The 16,186-nt window shown below is 48.5% G+C and overlaps 1 protein-coding gene across 1 annotated transcript; it reads left to right on the top strand.

Annotated features, from left to right (window-relative positions):
• The first annotated feature begins 10,514 nt into the window (after positions 1-10,514).
• Positions 10,515-13,947, top strand: BTG2 (BTG anti-proliferation factor 2). The gene is made up of 2 exons (XM_077789075.2): positions 10,515-10,733; positions 13,356-13,947. The coding sequence occupies exons 1-2, from the start codon at positions 10,589-10,591 to the stop codon at positions 13,688-13,690; spliced, it is 480 nt and encodes a 159-aa protein (XP_077645201.2). The 5' UTR covers positions 10,515-10,588; the 3' UTR covers positions 13,691-13,947.
• The last annotated feature ends 2,239 nt before the right edge of the window (positions 13,948-16,186 follow it).

Here is a 16,186-nt window from a genome sequence, read left to right as displayed (position 1 = left end):
TTCCCCTCGTTTTTCCAAACAGAACATTTGGGGTCGCTGCCACAAGATCCATCCTGTGGGAAGCTCTGGATGAAGGTCCAGCGTCTTCACCTGAGGTGCAGCACAGAATCCCAAAATCCCCAAGGCTGGAAAAGCCCTCCAGGATCATTTTCTGCCAGGAAAATCGGGATTTTATCTCTCCCACTCCTTCCTCACTTCCAGGCTGGATTCACCCCCCTCTTCCAGGAATCCCTGACGTTCCTCTCTCCTCTTCTCTTTCCCAATCTTTTATTTCTCCCACAAAAATAAAGGACAGAACCCCTTGATTCTGTTCATTCCTGGGACACGGAACACGATCTGTTTTCCTGCTGAAAATTCCCTGTTTTCTGCCAGGCAAAACCCAGATTCCCTGGACTGGATCTCTCCCACGCCTTCCTCACTTCCAGGAATCCCTGACGTTCCTCCCTCCTCTTCTCTTTCCCAATCCTTTATTTCTCCCACACCCTGGTCCTATCCATTCCTGGGACACGGAACAGGATCTGTTTTCCTGCTGAAAATTCCTGGTCTTCTCCCAGGAAAAACCCAGATTCCCTGGACTGGATCTCTCCCACTCCTTCCTCACTTCCAGTCTGGATTCACCCCCCTCTTCCAGGAATCCCTGACGTTCCTCCCTCCTCTTCTCTTTCCCAGTGCTTTATTTATCCTACACCCTGATTCTGTCCATTCTTGGGACACGGAACAGGATCTGATTTCCTGCTGACAATTCCATATTTTCTGCCAGGAAAATCGGGATTTTTATCTCACCCACTCCTTCCTCACTTCCAGCCTGGATTCCCCTCAGCAGGACCCCAAAAAACCTGGACGTTCTCCAGCAGCACCCCAACATTCCCGGGGCTCTCCCGGGGGTGGAATTCCAGCGGAATTCCATTTTTGGAAGCGTGGCTGTGCTCCCGAGCTCTCCTTGGCAGCTTTTGCCTCCCACGTCACTTGTTTTGGAGTTTCCTGCTGCTCCCGCTGACGTCCGCGGGGCCACGTCAAAGCAAGGGAAGCGCGGCCCTTTTTTGGGAGCAAAGGGGGTTGGGATTATTTGGGATTATTTGGTATTATTTGGGATTTGGGAACAGCTGGGCTCTGTCAGCAATTCAAGGATAAACACTCCAGGTTGTTTCCCCCCCCCCCCTCCGCTCAGCACAATATTTTTATTTCTCTTTATGAAGCGTTGTTTCGCTGCTGAGGGTTGGATTCTTCACCAGAATTCTTTTTAAATTTGGGGTTTTTTCCCTCCCCATTCCAGCCTCTCAAAAATAGAAAAGGGAAAATATCCTTTGGCTCCCATGGAATTTGGGATTTTCCAGTCCTGAGGTAGAATTGGGGAACTTTTGGGGGGGTTCAGAACGTTTGTGGAGGAGTAAAGGAGAATTGGGGACTTCAAATGTCTGGGAAAGGAAGATTAAAGAAAAAAGAAGGATGAAAAAAAAGGGGATTTAAAAAGGGGGACAAAAAAGGGGATAAAAAATAAAGGGGGATATAAAAGGGGATGAAAAGGGAGGTAAAAAATAAAGGAGGATTAAAAAAGGGGATAAAAATAAAGGGGAATAAAAAAGGGGATAAAAATAAAGGGGGATAAAAAAGGCATAAAAAATAAAGGGAGATAAAAGTAAAGGGGGATAAAAAATATAGGGGAATAAAAACACAGGGGGATGAAAATAAAGAAGGATAAAAATAAAGTGGGATAAAAATAAAGGGGGATAAATAAAGAGATAGAAAATAAAGGGGGATAAAAATTAAGGGGGAGAAAAAGTAAATGGGAATAAAAAATAAATGGGGCTTAAAAGGGTATAAAAAAGAGGGGGATTAAAAAAGGAGGGGTAAAAATAAAGGGAGGTAAAAAAAAGGGGCAATAAAAAAGAGTGGGACAAAAAAAGAGGCTAAAAAATAAAGGGGGGGTAAAAATACAGGGGGATTTTAAAGGGGTAAAAAAGAAAGGGGGGTAAAAAATAAAGTGGGTTAAAAAGGGGTAAAAAATAAAGGGGGGTTAAAAAGGGGTAAAAAATAAAGGGGGATAAAAATGGGTAAAAAATAAAGGAGGGATAAAAATGGGTAAAAAATAAAGGAGGGATACAAAAGGAGGGATAAAAAATGGTGACTAGAAAAAAAAAAAGGAGGACAAAAAATGGGAGATAAAATCAGAGCACACTGGCAGTGGTGTGTTATCCCAAAATTATAAATTTTATACAAATACAGAAATTTTTGGCAATGTGAACACTTTCCAAGAAGCCTCTAAGCCAGGCTGAAGTCAAATCCCACCGGGCTCCTCCTGAGCTCCTGGGAAAAGCCCAAATCCAGGGCAAGGCCCCTTTTCCCTGGCCTGGGTGGCGGGGAGATAAACCCCGCTCTTAAAAATGAACAAATCAGCAGAAAAGACAGAAATTGGGGGGAAAAAAGTCAAATTACAGAGGTAGGAGGAGGAGTTGGCCAAGCTGGGACAGCTCCAGCTGAAGGACAGGGACACTGGTTGGAAAATCCCTTTTATCCCAAACCCCACTCTTAAAAATGAGCAAATTAGCAGAAAAGAAATAAATCAGTGGGGAAAAAAATCAAATTACAGAGGTAGGAGGAGGATTTGGCCAAGCTGGGACAGCTCCAGCTGAAGGACAGGGACACTGGCTGGAAAATCCCTTTATCCCAAGCTGGAGAGATCCAAAAATAAGAAAAACGAGGATCTCACCCAAAAATCGAGGATCACACCCAAAAATGAGGATCACACCAGGGCTTTCATCTTCTCGGGGAGCTGCTGGGCACGGCGAGGAGCAGGAGCTCCTCAGCCTGGGCCAGATGTGGCCAGAGCCTTTTTTCCCCCTCCTGTGCTGCCTTTCTTTGCATAGCCCAAGCGTCATTAGGAGCAATTAAGGCAATTATGCCGAATTTTAGCAGCCCACAGAGTAATTGGGGGCAACTTTTAGCATCCCCTGGGGTGTTCTGAGAGGCCAAGGTGGCCCTGCTGGTGATTTTTCTCAGGTCAGCTGTGGCTCAGGTGGATGGGACCGAAGCAGACCGACTCCAATTTTCCAAATTTTCCCTTCCTTCTTGTTTGGAAAAACAAAAAATGGAGTAACCCATGGTGGACTTTTATCCCTCCAGTGCGGGAGGGAAGGGGCACTGGGAGAAGCACCTGGGTGTGTAAAAAGTGATTTTATTTGATGCCAAAATTAAAATTTGAGGCTGTGGGGAGTAAGCCAAAGCTCTGCCCTCTCCAAATCCAAAATCCATGGTGGACTTTATTCTGGGGATGGTCCAGCCCCTAGCATGGGAGGAAAGGGATGTGGGGAGAAGCTCCTGGGTGTGCAAAAAGTGATTTTGTTTGATGCCAAAATGAAGAATTGAGGCCGTGGGGAGCAACCCAAAGCTCTGCCCTCTCCAAATCCATGGTGGACTTTCATCCTGTCCAACCTTCGGCATGGGAGGAAAGGGATGTGGGGAGAAGCTCCTGGGTGTGCAAAAAGTGATTTTGTTTGATGCCAAAATGAAGATTTGAGGCCGTGGGGAGTAATCCACAGCTCTGCCATCCTCAAATCTATGGTGGACTTTCATCTTGGGGATGGTCCAGCCTCTATCTTGGGAGGGAAGGGACCCTGGGGAAGCTCCTGGGGGATCTCCTCAGGCTGCACCCACGAGGTACGAGCGAGGCCGCGGCTGCCAGGCCCCACAAGCAGCAATTGGGGCACAGGGGCAGCCCAGGGGAAGGAGGCAACGTCCAAACCCAGCTCAGATCCTCTTCCCAAGCTGATCCCACCTCCAGGAGATCCCTGCGGGCTCCCCGCGGGCTCCTCCCTGGCAGAGGCGGAGGTTTGGGTTTTTTGGGGTGTGTGGGAATCCAGGGGAGCCTGGCAGGGGTCAGGAACCCCCCTGGACAGAGCCCCCAGAGACACTGGCTGTGATCTCTGGCCATGGAAGAGTTTTCAATCTCACAGGATGAATTACCAGCTCTGAGGGTTTGATATGAGTCATAATTCAGGGACATGGGAAGAATTTTAGTCCTTTTCCCACTACTGCTGTGTCCTGATTGCTTTTTTAAAAAAATTCAGGGAGATGGGATGAATTTTATTCATTTTCCCACCATGGCTGTGTCATTATTTATTTGAAAAATTTAGGGAGATGGGAGGAATTTTGGGCTCTTACCACTGCTGTGTCCTGATTGCTTTTTTTAAAAAAATCAGGGAAATTGGAGGAATTTTAGTCCTTTTCCCAACACTGCTGTGCCCTGATTGGTTTTTTTTTGGCTTGGAACAGGAGGTGGCATCTCCCAGGCTTGCTTTTCTCCATCCTGGACCCCCCGAATTTCCCCTGGATTCCTGGCCAAGGAGCTGTTGTCACCCTCAGCTGTCCCCAGGTGTGTGCAGGAGGGAGTGGCTGTTTTGACTGGAGCCTGTGTTTATCCTGGGAGTTTCCAGAGGGGAAAGAGCAGCCCCACCCCAGATAAGGAGGAATTCCTTCCAGCTAAAAAGGAATTACCGAGGGCCAAATTTGCCTGTGCCCAGCTGTGCCCCCCACGTGTTGTTTACCCTGGGCTGGGGGAGATTTTATCACCTTGGGGTGTGGCAGGTGCATCCTTCTCCCTCTCAGGATTTTTTCATAGAAGAGCACAGAGAGAAAGAAAGAGAAAATAATTTCTATTTCTGCTCCTTGTTTTTTGCATTCGGAATGTGTTTGGAGAATTGTTTGCCTGGTGCTTGGTTGGATTCTGGTGAGGATTTTTTGAGCCTGGTGGCCAATCCAACCCACCTGGGGCTGGGCTCTCATAAATGATGAGAAAGTTTAATATAGTAGTTAGAACAAGTAGGTTTGTAGCTTTAATATCTCCTTTAAATAGTATATTAATGTATTATAGCATAGTTAGAATAAAAGAATCAGTCAGCTTTCTGAATGAGGCAGACATCAGCATTTCTGCTGGTGGGTTCTCCTGCGTTTCCAATACCTCACGTTATTACTTTGTGACTACTTCTACTATAATAATGTAATATAATAGAATAATAGAATAATAGAATAATAGAATAATAGAATAATAGAATAATCGAATAATAGAATAGAAACTTTTGTGACTTCTTGTTCTTCCTGCAAGGTTGGTAACTCATTCCACGGCTCAAACCCAAAATCACAGCTGTTTCCAGCTGTGCCAGGGTCTCAAATGCTTCTGACCTGGGCCTGGAAGACCCAAAAATGTCTGAGTGATGTTTTGAGTCCCAACAGCTGGGGGGATAACTCCAGGAATTCCCTGGATCCCAATGTGCAGCGGGCCCCGGCGCCATTTGGTTTCACATGCTCCTCCCCTCCTTGCACAAGTTCATTTTGCAAAATCCAAGTGTAGGCTGGGTGGAAACCCTGCCTGGTTGTTTACCCTGCCTGGGGTCACACCCTGGTTACCCCCCACTTCCAGCTGGGATTAAACGTCCTAAACCCGGTTTAGCCCTGGGGTTTTCCCACCTTAAATTTCCCCTTATTCATTCCTTAATGCACAAGTGATTGTGAATTGTAAAAGCAGGTGAACTGGTGGGCAGAAATGCTGATGTCTGACTCCACAAGGCTGAATGATTTCTTTATTATATCTATTCTATAATACATTAATATACTATTTAAAGCAGATACTAAAACTACAAACCTACTTTTTCTAACTACTAAATTTAATTCCCAACTCCTGACCCTCTCTGAGACTCCAGCCCCGGGTGGGTTGGATTGGATTGGATTGGATTGGCCACCAGGCTCAAAAATTCCTCACCAGAATCCAACCCAGAAACACCCCAGGGAAACAGTTCCCCAAACACATTCCACATGGGAAAAAAACAAGGAGTAGAAATAGAAATTTTTCTCTTTCTTTCCTCTGTGCTTCACAGTGAGACATGGAGGGCATGAAGAAGGAGAAAAAGGACAAGGCACACCCAATTTCCTCCATCTTGTCCCCTTTGAACCCTCATCTAGAATCCTAAAATTTTACTTTTGCACCCGTGCCACACTTAATTATTATTCATATCAAACACTCAGAGCTGGTAATTCATGCTGTAAGATTGAAAACTCTTTTCCATGGACAGAGATCAGACACACCCAATTTCCTCCATCTTGTCCCCTTTGGACTCTTAATTTAGAATCTTAAAATTTTACTTTTTCACCCATGCCACACTTAATTATGACTTATATCAAACACTCAGAGCTGGTAATTGATCCTGTAAGATTGAAAACTCTTTTCCATGGGCAGAGATCACAGCCAGTGTCTCTGGGGGCTCTGTCCAGGGGGGTTCCTGACCCCTGCCAGGGTCCCAGGGCAGCCAGGGGGAAGCTCTGCATTCCCACACTCACCCTAAAAATAATTTAAAAAACCCCACAAGGAGTCCAAGCGAGGCATGGGAACTGCTGCTGCCTTTTAGGTGAACATAAAACACCCCAAGCTGCTGACTTGCAAAGCCTCAGTCCCTGCGAGCAGCTCGGGTTTTAACCCTTGGTTGAATGCCAAATGCGCTCTCTTTTCTTTATTTATTTAATTTTTTTTTTTTTTTTAATGGTAAGATTTCCGGCTCGACTGGTTTGGAGCCTCATTTGGGTAACCAGGAGGTTTTGGGATCATATCTGAACTCCTGGTTCCTGTCAGACCAGTTCCAATCCCAGCCTGGCCAATCCCTAAGCAGAAATTTTTTGAGTTTGGCCTGTTGCCTTTTTTTTTTTTTTTTTTTTTAATTTTTTAATTTTAATTTGAATTCTGATTTTAATTTTTAAATCAAAATCACAATGCTGTCAGCTAAACGCAGGGTAGAAAATTAACCCAGCCAGAGCACCCTCAAACTCAGTTCTCTTTTTAAACCGAATTTGATTTTCTTATGTTTTTTTTGCTATGGGGTGTTTTAAAAGCTGCATTAAACCTCGAGCTGTGCTTAAAAAACCCCAGGGCCAAAAATGAAGGATACAAAACCCGCTTAGAGAACCTTGAACCCACAGAAAAATCTCCTTTTGGAAGGGCTTAACGGGACCAAGCAGATTTGGGAGCAAAGCAGATGGACATGGAAGGGATGAGGAATAAATTGGGAATTTGGGGAATGGTGCCACCACTTCCCCCATCCTGCCCAGTGGGGTTGGCTCATCCTCATCAGCCTAATGAGCCCAATTAGTCCCCAGTGGCCAATTAATAGTGGTTATTAGGGTTGGAGGATTCCATCCCAATATTCCTTAGGATGAGGGGAACCAGCCCTGCTGGCAGCTGGGATGGCCAAGCTCAGCTCAGTGAAATAAAAATAAAAAACTCATGGGGGTTATTTTAAAATTTGGTTTTTCCAGCTGTCTCCCAGCGGGATGGTTTTGCTGTGAAATAAATTATTATTTAATTTAATTAAGAAACAATTATATATATATTATAATATATATATTAAATAACTGACATTATTTAAATAATAAAATATTATTTAATAAAAAATTAAAGCTTAAAACTCTACAATTTGAATACAGATTTATAGTGACGGTGTTTTATTATAGTGTTGGATGCACGCTGGGATTTTTGTATGCAGGGATTTGTTTTATAAGAGTATGTGTACTTTTCAGAAGTTTTGATCTATTTTTTTTCTTACTCCTAACTGATTTTTATATAATAGAGTGGAATATATCTATAATATAATATATAGAATAGAATATAATTTTATAATGATAAAATAATATAATCTAAATAGAATATAAAATAATTAATTATCTAAAAGAATATAAAATAATTTTAGAATAATAATATTTTTATAATAGGTTTATGTATATTTATTTTGTTGATTTTGTGTATACTTACAGCTAGTTATACTTGTATTCAATTTTTGTTAAAAAGTATAGAAAAAACTCTTGAGTCATTCTGTCTCAAGGCCTGAGGAGTTTTTTTTATTTTTATTATTTTAGTGTGGAAATTTATGTTGTTTTCTCTTCAGTTGGGATAGTTTTGAAAGTATAGAAAAAACTCTTGGGCCACTCTGCTTTGTTTGCCTCAAGATCTGAGGAGTTTTATTTTAATTTGTTATTATTTTAGTGTGGAAATTTATGTTGTTTTCTCTTCAGTTGGGATAATTTTGAAAGTATAGAAAGTATAGAAAGTATAGAAAGTATAGAGAGTATAGAAAATATAGAAAATATAGAAAGTATAGAGAGTATAGAAAAAATGCTTGGGCCACTCTGCTTCATTTGCCTCAAGATCTGAGGAGTTTTATTTTAATTTGTTATTATTTTAGCGTGGCAATTTGTATTGTTTTCTCTTCAGCTGGGGTAGTTTCATTAGCGCTGTGGCCGTAAGTTTCAAGCAGCACATTTTATGTAAATTTAAATAGATTTTTACTTTGTTCCGTTTTTCCTCTGTCTCAGCTGGATTCCCATTTTTCCCGCCCGGCAGCGCGGCTGCGGGAATTGTCAACACGGTACAGGAAATTTTGGGTATAAAGCAGAACGTGGGGCTGGGAGGAGCTGCCGGGGGTTTTGTGTAGCTGGACCTCGGCAGGGCAGCAGAACATGCTCGAGATCAACAGAATTGTCACTGTGGAGGCAGGACGGGGATGAAGGGACTGGACTCAGAAGGTTGTGAGAGTAAAACTCTGATTTATTTAAAATACACCACTCTATATACAGAGATCCATGAGGGCCAACTCCATTGGTCCAATGGAAAAAAACTGAGAGTAAAACTCTGATTTATTCAAAATACACCGCTGTTTATACAGAGCTTTGTGAGGGCCAACTCCATTGGTCCTGAAAACAACGCACACCATTGGTGTACAGTGCTTGATGCACAGTGATAGAGCTTAACTATAAACAATGTGAAAAACAAGAGAGATAAAGAATTATTTACATTTTTTTCCCAGCACTTTCCCAGGCTTTTTGCCTGGCTACAAATTCTCCATTTCTTTCTTTGACCGAATCTGAGACCCACATTGAATAAACAACCTTGAAACCAGCACAGACCAATTATGGCTCCTTTGGCAGCGGGGCAGAAAGACAGAGACGTTTTACAATCTCAAAATCATCAATACCACGAATTCTGACACAGGAGAACTGGAGAGGGACTTGGAATGAAGGATGGACACTGGGATGTGTCCCTGTGTCCCTGTGTCCCTATCCCTGTCTCTATCCCTGTGTCCCTGTCCCTCTATCCCCTGTCCCTGTGTCCCTGTATCCCTGTGTCTGTCTCTGTCCCTCTGTCCCTGTGTCCCTCTGTCCCTGTATCCATGTCCCTGTCCCTGTGTCCCTCTGTGCCTGTATCTCCCTGTCCCTGTCCCTATCCCTCTATCCCTGTCTCTATCCCTGTGTCCCTGTCCCTCTATCCCCTGTCCCTGTGTCCCTATCCCTGTGTCTGTCTCTGTCCCTCTGTCCCTGTGTCCCTGTCCCTGTCCCTGTATCCATGTCCCTGTCCCTGTGTCCCTGTCTCCCTGTGTCCCTATCCCTGTCCCCCTGTCTCTGTGTCCCTATCTCTGTTCTTCTGTCCCTCTGTCCCTATCTCTGTCCCTGTCCCTCTGTCCCTGTCCCTATCTCTGTCCCCATGTCCCTGTCCCTATGTCCCTCTGTCCCTCTCTCCCACTGTCCCTCTGTCCTTCTATCCCTGTGTCCCTATCTCTGTGCCTCTGTCCCTGTCCCCCTGTCCCTCTCTCCCCCTGTCTCTCTGTCCCTGTGTCCCTCTGTCCCTGTCCCCCTGTCTCTGTCCCTCTGTCCCTGTGTCCCCCTTCCCCCGTGTCCCTATCTCTGTCCCTCTGTCCCTGTGTCCCTCTGTCCCTGTCCCCCTGTCCTCTGTCCCTGTCCTCCTGTCCCTGTGTCCCTGTCCCTATCTCTGTCCCTGTCCTCCTGTCCCTGTCCCCCTGTCCCTGTGTCCCTATCTCTGTCCCCCTGTCCCCTTGTCCCTATGTCCCTATCTCTGTCCCTGTCCCCCTGTCCCTATGTCCCTATCCCTGTCCCCCTGTCTCTGTCCCCCTGTCCCTGTGTCCCTGTCCCTGTGTCCCCCTGTCTCTGTCCCCCTGTCCCTGTGTCCCTATCCCTGTCCCCCTGTCTCTGTCCCCCTGTCCCTGTGTCCCTATCTCTGTCCCCCTGTCCCTATCCCTGTCCCCCTGTCCCTGTGTCCCTATCTCTGTCCCCCTGTCCCTCTGTCCCTGTCCCCCTGTCCCTATCCCTGTCCCCCTGTCCCTGTCCCTGTGTCCCCCTGTCCCTGTCCCTGTGTCCCTATCTCTGTCCCCCTGTCCCTGTCCCTGTGTCCCTATCTCTGTCCCTGTCCCTCTGTCCCTGTCCCCCTGTCCCTCTATCTCTGTCCCTCTGTCCCTGTCCCTCTGTCCCCGTCCCCCTCTTCCCCCTCGCTCTCCCCGGCCCCCCCCCGTAACCGCCCCCCACCCCCCCTCGCGCTGTGACGTCACCGCGCTGAGCTCAGCCGCTATTACCATACCACCTCATTTGCATTCCCTCATTTGCATGCGGCGCAGCCAATGGAACGCCGCGGCCGCGCCGTGACGTCACGCGGCGGCCGCTCTATATAAGCCGTGCGCGCAGGCGGCGGCGCAGCAGAGCGAGCGGAGCCGCCGGGAGGTCGCGGGTGGCGCCGGGTCCCTGACGGATAAACGGGATAAACGGGATGAGGAACCGCGGCCCCCGCGCCGACATGGTGCCCGAGATCGCCGCCGCCGTGGGCTTCGTGTCCGGCCTGCTGCGGACGCGGGGCTGCGTCAGCGAGCAGCAGCTGCAGGTGTTCAGCGGGGCGCTGCGGGACGCGCTCACAGGTGAGCTCTGGGCGATGACGGGAGGAGCCCCACGCTCGTGGCCGGATTCTTCTGGGAGCCCTCGGAGCCAGGCGCCCACTGGAGTGCCGCCCCCACCCCTCCCCGTGAGCCTTCCAGGACCTGGTGTTCTTTTGAGTGCCCCCCATGAACCTTCCAGGACCTGGTGTTCCTTCGAGTGCCCCCCGTGAGCCTTTTAGGACCTTGGTGTTCTTTTGAGTGCCCTCCGTGAGCCTTCCAGGACCTTGGTGTTCCTTCGAGTGCCCCCCGTGAGCCTTCCAGGACCTTGGTGTTCTTTTGAGTGCCCTCCGTGAGCCTTCCAGGACTTTGGTGTTCTTTTGAGTGCCCTCCGTGAGCCTTCCAGGACCTTGGTGTTCCTTCGAGTGCCCCCCGTGAGCCTTTTAGGACCTTGGTGTTCTTTTGAGTGCCCTCCGTGAGCTTTCCAGGACTTTGGTGTTCCTTCGAGTGCCCTCCGTGAGCCTTCCAGGACCTTGGTGTTCTTTTGAGTGCCCTCCGTGAGCTTTCCAGGACTTTGGTGTTCCTTCGAGTGCCCCCCGTGAGCCTTCCAGGACCTGGTGTTCTTTTGAGTGCCCTCCGTGGTGATGCGAGGACCTTTTGAGTGCTCTCTATGCTCCTTCCAGGACCTGGTGGCCCTCCCGTCTTGGTCTTGGGATGTGGTGTCCCCTCCCGAGTGTCCCTTCCAGGACCTGGTGTCCCCTCCCGAGTGTCCCTTCCAGGACCTGGTGTCCCCTCCTTGATGCGTCCCGTGTCCCCTCCCGTCCCTGATGTCGCTCCCGGGACCTGCTGTCACTCCGTGTCCCCTCCCGAGTGCCCCCCGTGTCCCCTCCGGGACCCGATGTCGCTCCCGGATCCAGGTGTCCCCTGTGTCCCCTCCATGTCCGAGTGTCCCCTCCATGTCCGAGTGTCCCCTCCTGTGTGCCCCCCGTGTCCCCTCCGGGACCTGATGTCCTCCCCAGGGTGTCCCTTCATGTCCCATTCTTGATGTCCCTCCGTGTCCCCTCCAGGACCGGGTGTCCCTTCCGAGGTGTCCCTTGTGTCCCCTCCTTGCTGTCCCCCATGTCCCCTCTGGGACCTGATGTCCCCCCGTGTCCCCTCCAGGACTTGATGTCCCCCCGAGTCCCCTCCTTGCTGCCCCCCATGTCCCCTCCTGGGTGCCCCCCGTGTCCCCTCTGGGACCTGATGTCCCCCCATGTCCCCTCCTTGCTGTTCCCCAATGTCCCCTCTGGGACCTGATGTCCCCCGTGTCCCCTCCTGGGTGCCCCCCGTGTCCCCTCTGGGACCTGATGTCCCCCCATGTCCCCTCCTTGCTGTTCCCCAATGTCCCCTCTGGGACCTGATGCCCCCCGTGTCCCCTCCTGGGTGCCCCCCGTGTCCCCCTGGGCCGGGCACCCCTCGGGGCTGTCCCCCTGTCCCTGTGCCACCCCGCTGTCCCCTCCGGTGCCACCCGCCGCGGTGGCACTGCCCGCAGGGAGCTTATCAGCGCCAGGAGGGACGGGGCAGCGATAAGGGGCAGCCTTGGGGTGGGCTCTGCCCTATCTGCCCCCCCACAGCCCCTGCGGCGTTTTTGGGGTGCAGGAGCCGCCTTTTGGGGTTGCCAGCGCTTCCCCCCTCCCCTCTTGGAAAAGGGATTTGGGTCTCTTTTGCCACAGAATTGTTGGCACGGTTTAATTCCTGCTCTGCCCCTTTTGTGTTCCCGGGAGGCTGTGGCCGGGTGTTTGGTGGGATTTGGGTTTTAAACCCCGAATTTAGGGAGAGCCTAAGGCCCTAAACCCCACTTACCTGTCAGCTGGGAAGGAGCACTACGGACCACTGAGAAAAGAAGGGTTTTGTTGAGGATTTCACCTTTAAACCTGAATTTAGGGCACCTAAACCCCATCTCCCTGCTGGGAAGGAGCACTACAGACACTGCTGAGGAAAAAAGGGTTTTCTTTAGGATTTCACCTTTAAACATGAATTTAGGGCACCTCAACCCCATCTGTCTGCTGGGAAGGAGCACTACAGACGCTGCTGAGAAAAAAGGGTTTTCTTGAGGATTTCACCTTTAAGTCCTAAACTTAGTGTCAGCTAAAGACCCTAAACCCCCCAAAACCTGCAGAAAACCCTTCCTCATTGCTCTTCTCCCTCCCCAGAGCACTTGAAACACTGTTGAGAAGAAAGGATTTTGTTGAGGATTTCACCTTTAACCCCAAATTTACGACACTAAACCCCCCAAAACCTGCGGAAAGCCCTTCCTGACTGCCTTTTCTCCCTCCGCAGAGCACTACAGAGACCACTGAGAAAAAAGGGTTTTCTTCAGGATTTCACCTTCACTATACCTGCAGAAAACCCTTCCTGACTGCCTTTCCTCCCTCCGCAGAGCACTACAGGCACCACTGAGAAATCCTTAAAAGGATTTTCTTTAGGATTTCACCTTTAAACCCCAAATTTACGACACTATATCTGCAGAAAACCCTTCCTGACTGCCTTTCCTCCCTCCGCAGAGCACTACAGGCACCACTGAGAAATCCTTAAAAGGATTTTCTTTAGGATTTCACCTTTAAACCCCAAATTTATGACACTATACCTGCAGAAAACCCTTCCTGACTGCCTTTCCTCCCTCCGCAGAGCACTACAGGCACCACTGGTTCCCCGAGGAACCCTCCAAGGGCTCCGGCTACCGCTGCCTGCGCATCAGCCACGGGCTGGACCCGCTGATCGGGCGGGCGGCGGGGCGCGTGGGGCTGAGCCTGGCGCGGCTGCTGCGGCTGCTGCCCGGCGAGCTGGCGCTCTGGGTGGATCCCTTCGAGGTGTGCTACCGCATCGGCGACCACGGCTCCATCTGCGTCCTCTACCAGGCCTCCAGAGCCTCCCCGGCGCCGCTCAGCTGCAAGGGTCACCACGCGCTGCTGGCTCCTGCCGCCGGCCCGGCCCGAAACTGCGTCCTCGGCGTCTCCAGCTAGAGCAGCCACCAAAGAAAAGCCAAAAGAACACAACAAAACGAACACTGTGATGCCAATGATTGCAGCATACCTCAAGCTGAGGATCTATTTTTAAGATGAAGAGCTATTTATATTTTTTAAGAAAAACCTCCAGAAAATCCAAAATTAAAATATCGGGCGCCGCCCCGAGGCGAGGCGATGCCCCCAGGTGCCTTTTCTAAAGCTGTTGCAAGCTTGTTTTTCTTTTTTATTAATATTATTATTATTATTATTGTGAACCTGAGGTCTACCTGATTTATTGTTGGCTGGCTTTGATCACCTTGGAGTGTCCTGGAATATACGAGGGGTGAGGGGGCCACGTGGCTGCGATGTCACCTTGTCACCATCCTGCTGTTGTCACCTTTGCCCTGCTGTTGTTGCGTCTCTGGGACCCGAATTTGGTGTCACCTCAGGGCTGGGGTGACCCTGGGGGTGTTTGGGGTGGCCCCACCTGGATGTGGAGCACGGCGGAGATGCCCTGGGAGTGTCCCCAGGGTGACACCGGGGTGGTGGCACTGAGGGGACGATGCTGGTGAGCACCAGCTGGGGATTCCAAACCCTGTTCCAGCCCAGCCCTGGTGGCCTCTGTGTCCCCTCTGTGTCCCCTCTGTGTCCCCTCTGTGTCCCCTCTGTGTCCCCTCTGTGTCCCCTCTGTGTCCCCTCTGTCCTCCCCGTGTCCCTTCACCCCAAGCCCCTCCTGATCCTGCAGAGGTTGGGGTGTGGCACCCCCTTTTTGCTGCCTTTTCTCCCCAAATCTGAATTTTGGGGGGGCTCAGACCAGCCCTGGTGGCCTCTGTGTCCCCCCTGTCCTCCCTGTGTCCCTTCTCCCCAAGTCCCTCCTGGTCCTCTGTGTGGCACCCCCTTTTTGCTGCCTTTTCTCCCCAAATCTGGATTTTTGGGGGGCTCAGACCAACCTTGGTGTCCTCCCCGTGTCCCTTCACCCCAAGTCCCTCGTGGTCCTGCAGAGGTTGGGGTGTGGCACCCCCTTTTTGCTGCTTTTTCTCCCCAAATCTGAATTTTTGGGGAGACTCTCTGGGTCATTCAGGTGTTTTGGGGGTCCTGACGTTGATTTTTAAAGCCACATTAAAGAAATTAAAGAATTTCCCTGCCCCTCTTGGAAAAGGATTTGAGTCCTGTCTCTTGGGTACAAAACTTTTTAAATTTTAAATCCTCACTCTCTCCCTTTTTCTGTTGTATTTAGGTGTTTTTTGTGGAGGGATTTGGCTTTTAAACCCCAAATCTGGATTTTTTGGGGTTCTTTTTTTGGGGGTTGCTTTTTAAAGCCACATTAATGAAATTAAAGGATTTCCCTGTCCCTCTTAGAAAAAGGATTTGGGTCCCATCTCTTCAGTACAAAACTTTAAATTTTAAATCCTCACTCTCTGCCCTTCTCCTGTTGTATTCAGATTTTTTTTTTTTTTTGGTGGGGAAATTTGACTTTTTAACCCCAAATTTAATGGCAGCTAAAAGTCCTAAAGTCCATATTGCTGCTGGGATATTCCCACATCCGCTGCCTTTTCCCAGCTTTTTTGGGAGAAAATTGGGATTTGGTGGTAGCGAAATTTCCCAAATTTTTCTCTCAGCTGAACCTTCCCCTTTTTTCCTGACCTGCCACAACCGGAGCTGCTTCACCCAGCCCGGGATGATCCAAATTCCAGATTTTTGTGCAATTTCCAAATTTTGGTGCAATAAATTTCCAAATTCCTGCAAGAAGGAAACCCCCACCTCCTTCATCAGCGCTCTGCCTTCAAAAATTCAGATTTTTTTCCCTGAAATCTCCAAACTATCGAGTCCAAACCTGGAAAATCAGCCTGAATTCTTAAATTTTTTTTTTTTTTTTTTTTTTTTTTGTGCATCACTTCCCTCTTCACTGGAATTTCTCACTCAGCAGGAAGGAAATGCTGGGGGGAATTTTCACTTGTGCAATAGGTGACCTCACCCACAAACAAAACCAAAAAAACCCAAATTTTAAATTTTTTTTTTCCTGAATAAAGGATCCCCTGGGGGTGGAGGAGCCTCCGAGGTATCTTTATTTTTCCTTTTTTCCCCCTTTTCTCCTTTTTTTCCCTTTTTTCCTTTTTTTTCTTTTTCCTTCTATTTTTTTTTCCCTTTTAACGAGCTTCAAAACCAACCAAATTTGGGTAAAACCCAAATTCTCTCTGGTGCTGCAAAAAAATGTGAATTTCTCTGCTCTCGCTGCCTTTTGCCTCCAAGCCTGAGGTGGATTTTGAGACGGTGTCGGTGAGGGGTTTCTGTCTTTATTATTATAATTATTATATTATTATTTGTATTTTTAATTTTAATTTTATTTTTAAACCCAGCTGGACTGTTGAACGGGACCTGCTTCTTGTTTCTTTGGGTTATTTTGTTGTATTTCTATTTTTTAAAATGTGGTTAATTTTGGTTTTTTTTTTTTGGGGGGGGGTTGGGGTTTTTTTGTGGGTTTTTTTGTTTGTTTGTTTTTATTTGGGGTTTTTG

Source organism: Lonchura striata, chromosome 26, assembly GCF_050655825.1.
Source record: "Lonchura striata isolate lonStrDom1 chromosome 26, ASM5065582v1, whole genome shotgun sequence".
Taxonomy (NCBI): domain Eukaryota; kingdom Metazoa; phylum Chordata; class Aves; order Passeriformes; family Estrildidae; genus Lonchura; species Lonchura striata.
The sequence above is the reverse complement of the archived record's forward strand: the minus strand, read 5'-3'. Positions and strand labels throughout refer to the sequence as shown.

Coding starts and splice junctions, on each gene's coding strand:
- BTG2 (XM_077789075.2), top strand. CDS start 10,589: ATGAGGAACCGCGGCCCCCGCGCCGACATGGTGCCCGAGATCGCCGCC. Junction 10,734..13,355: donor GCTGCGGGACGCGCTCACAG/GTGAGCTCTGGG, acceptor CTCCCTCCGCAG/AGCACTACAGGCACCACTGG.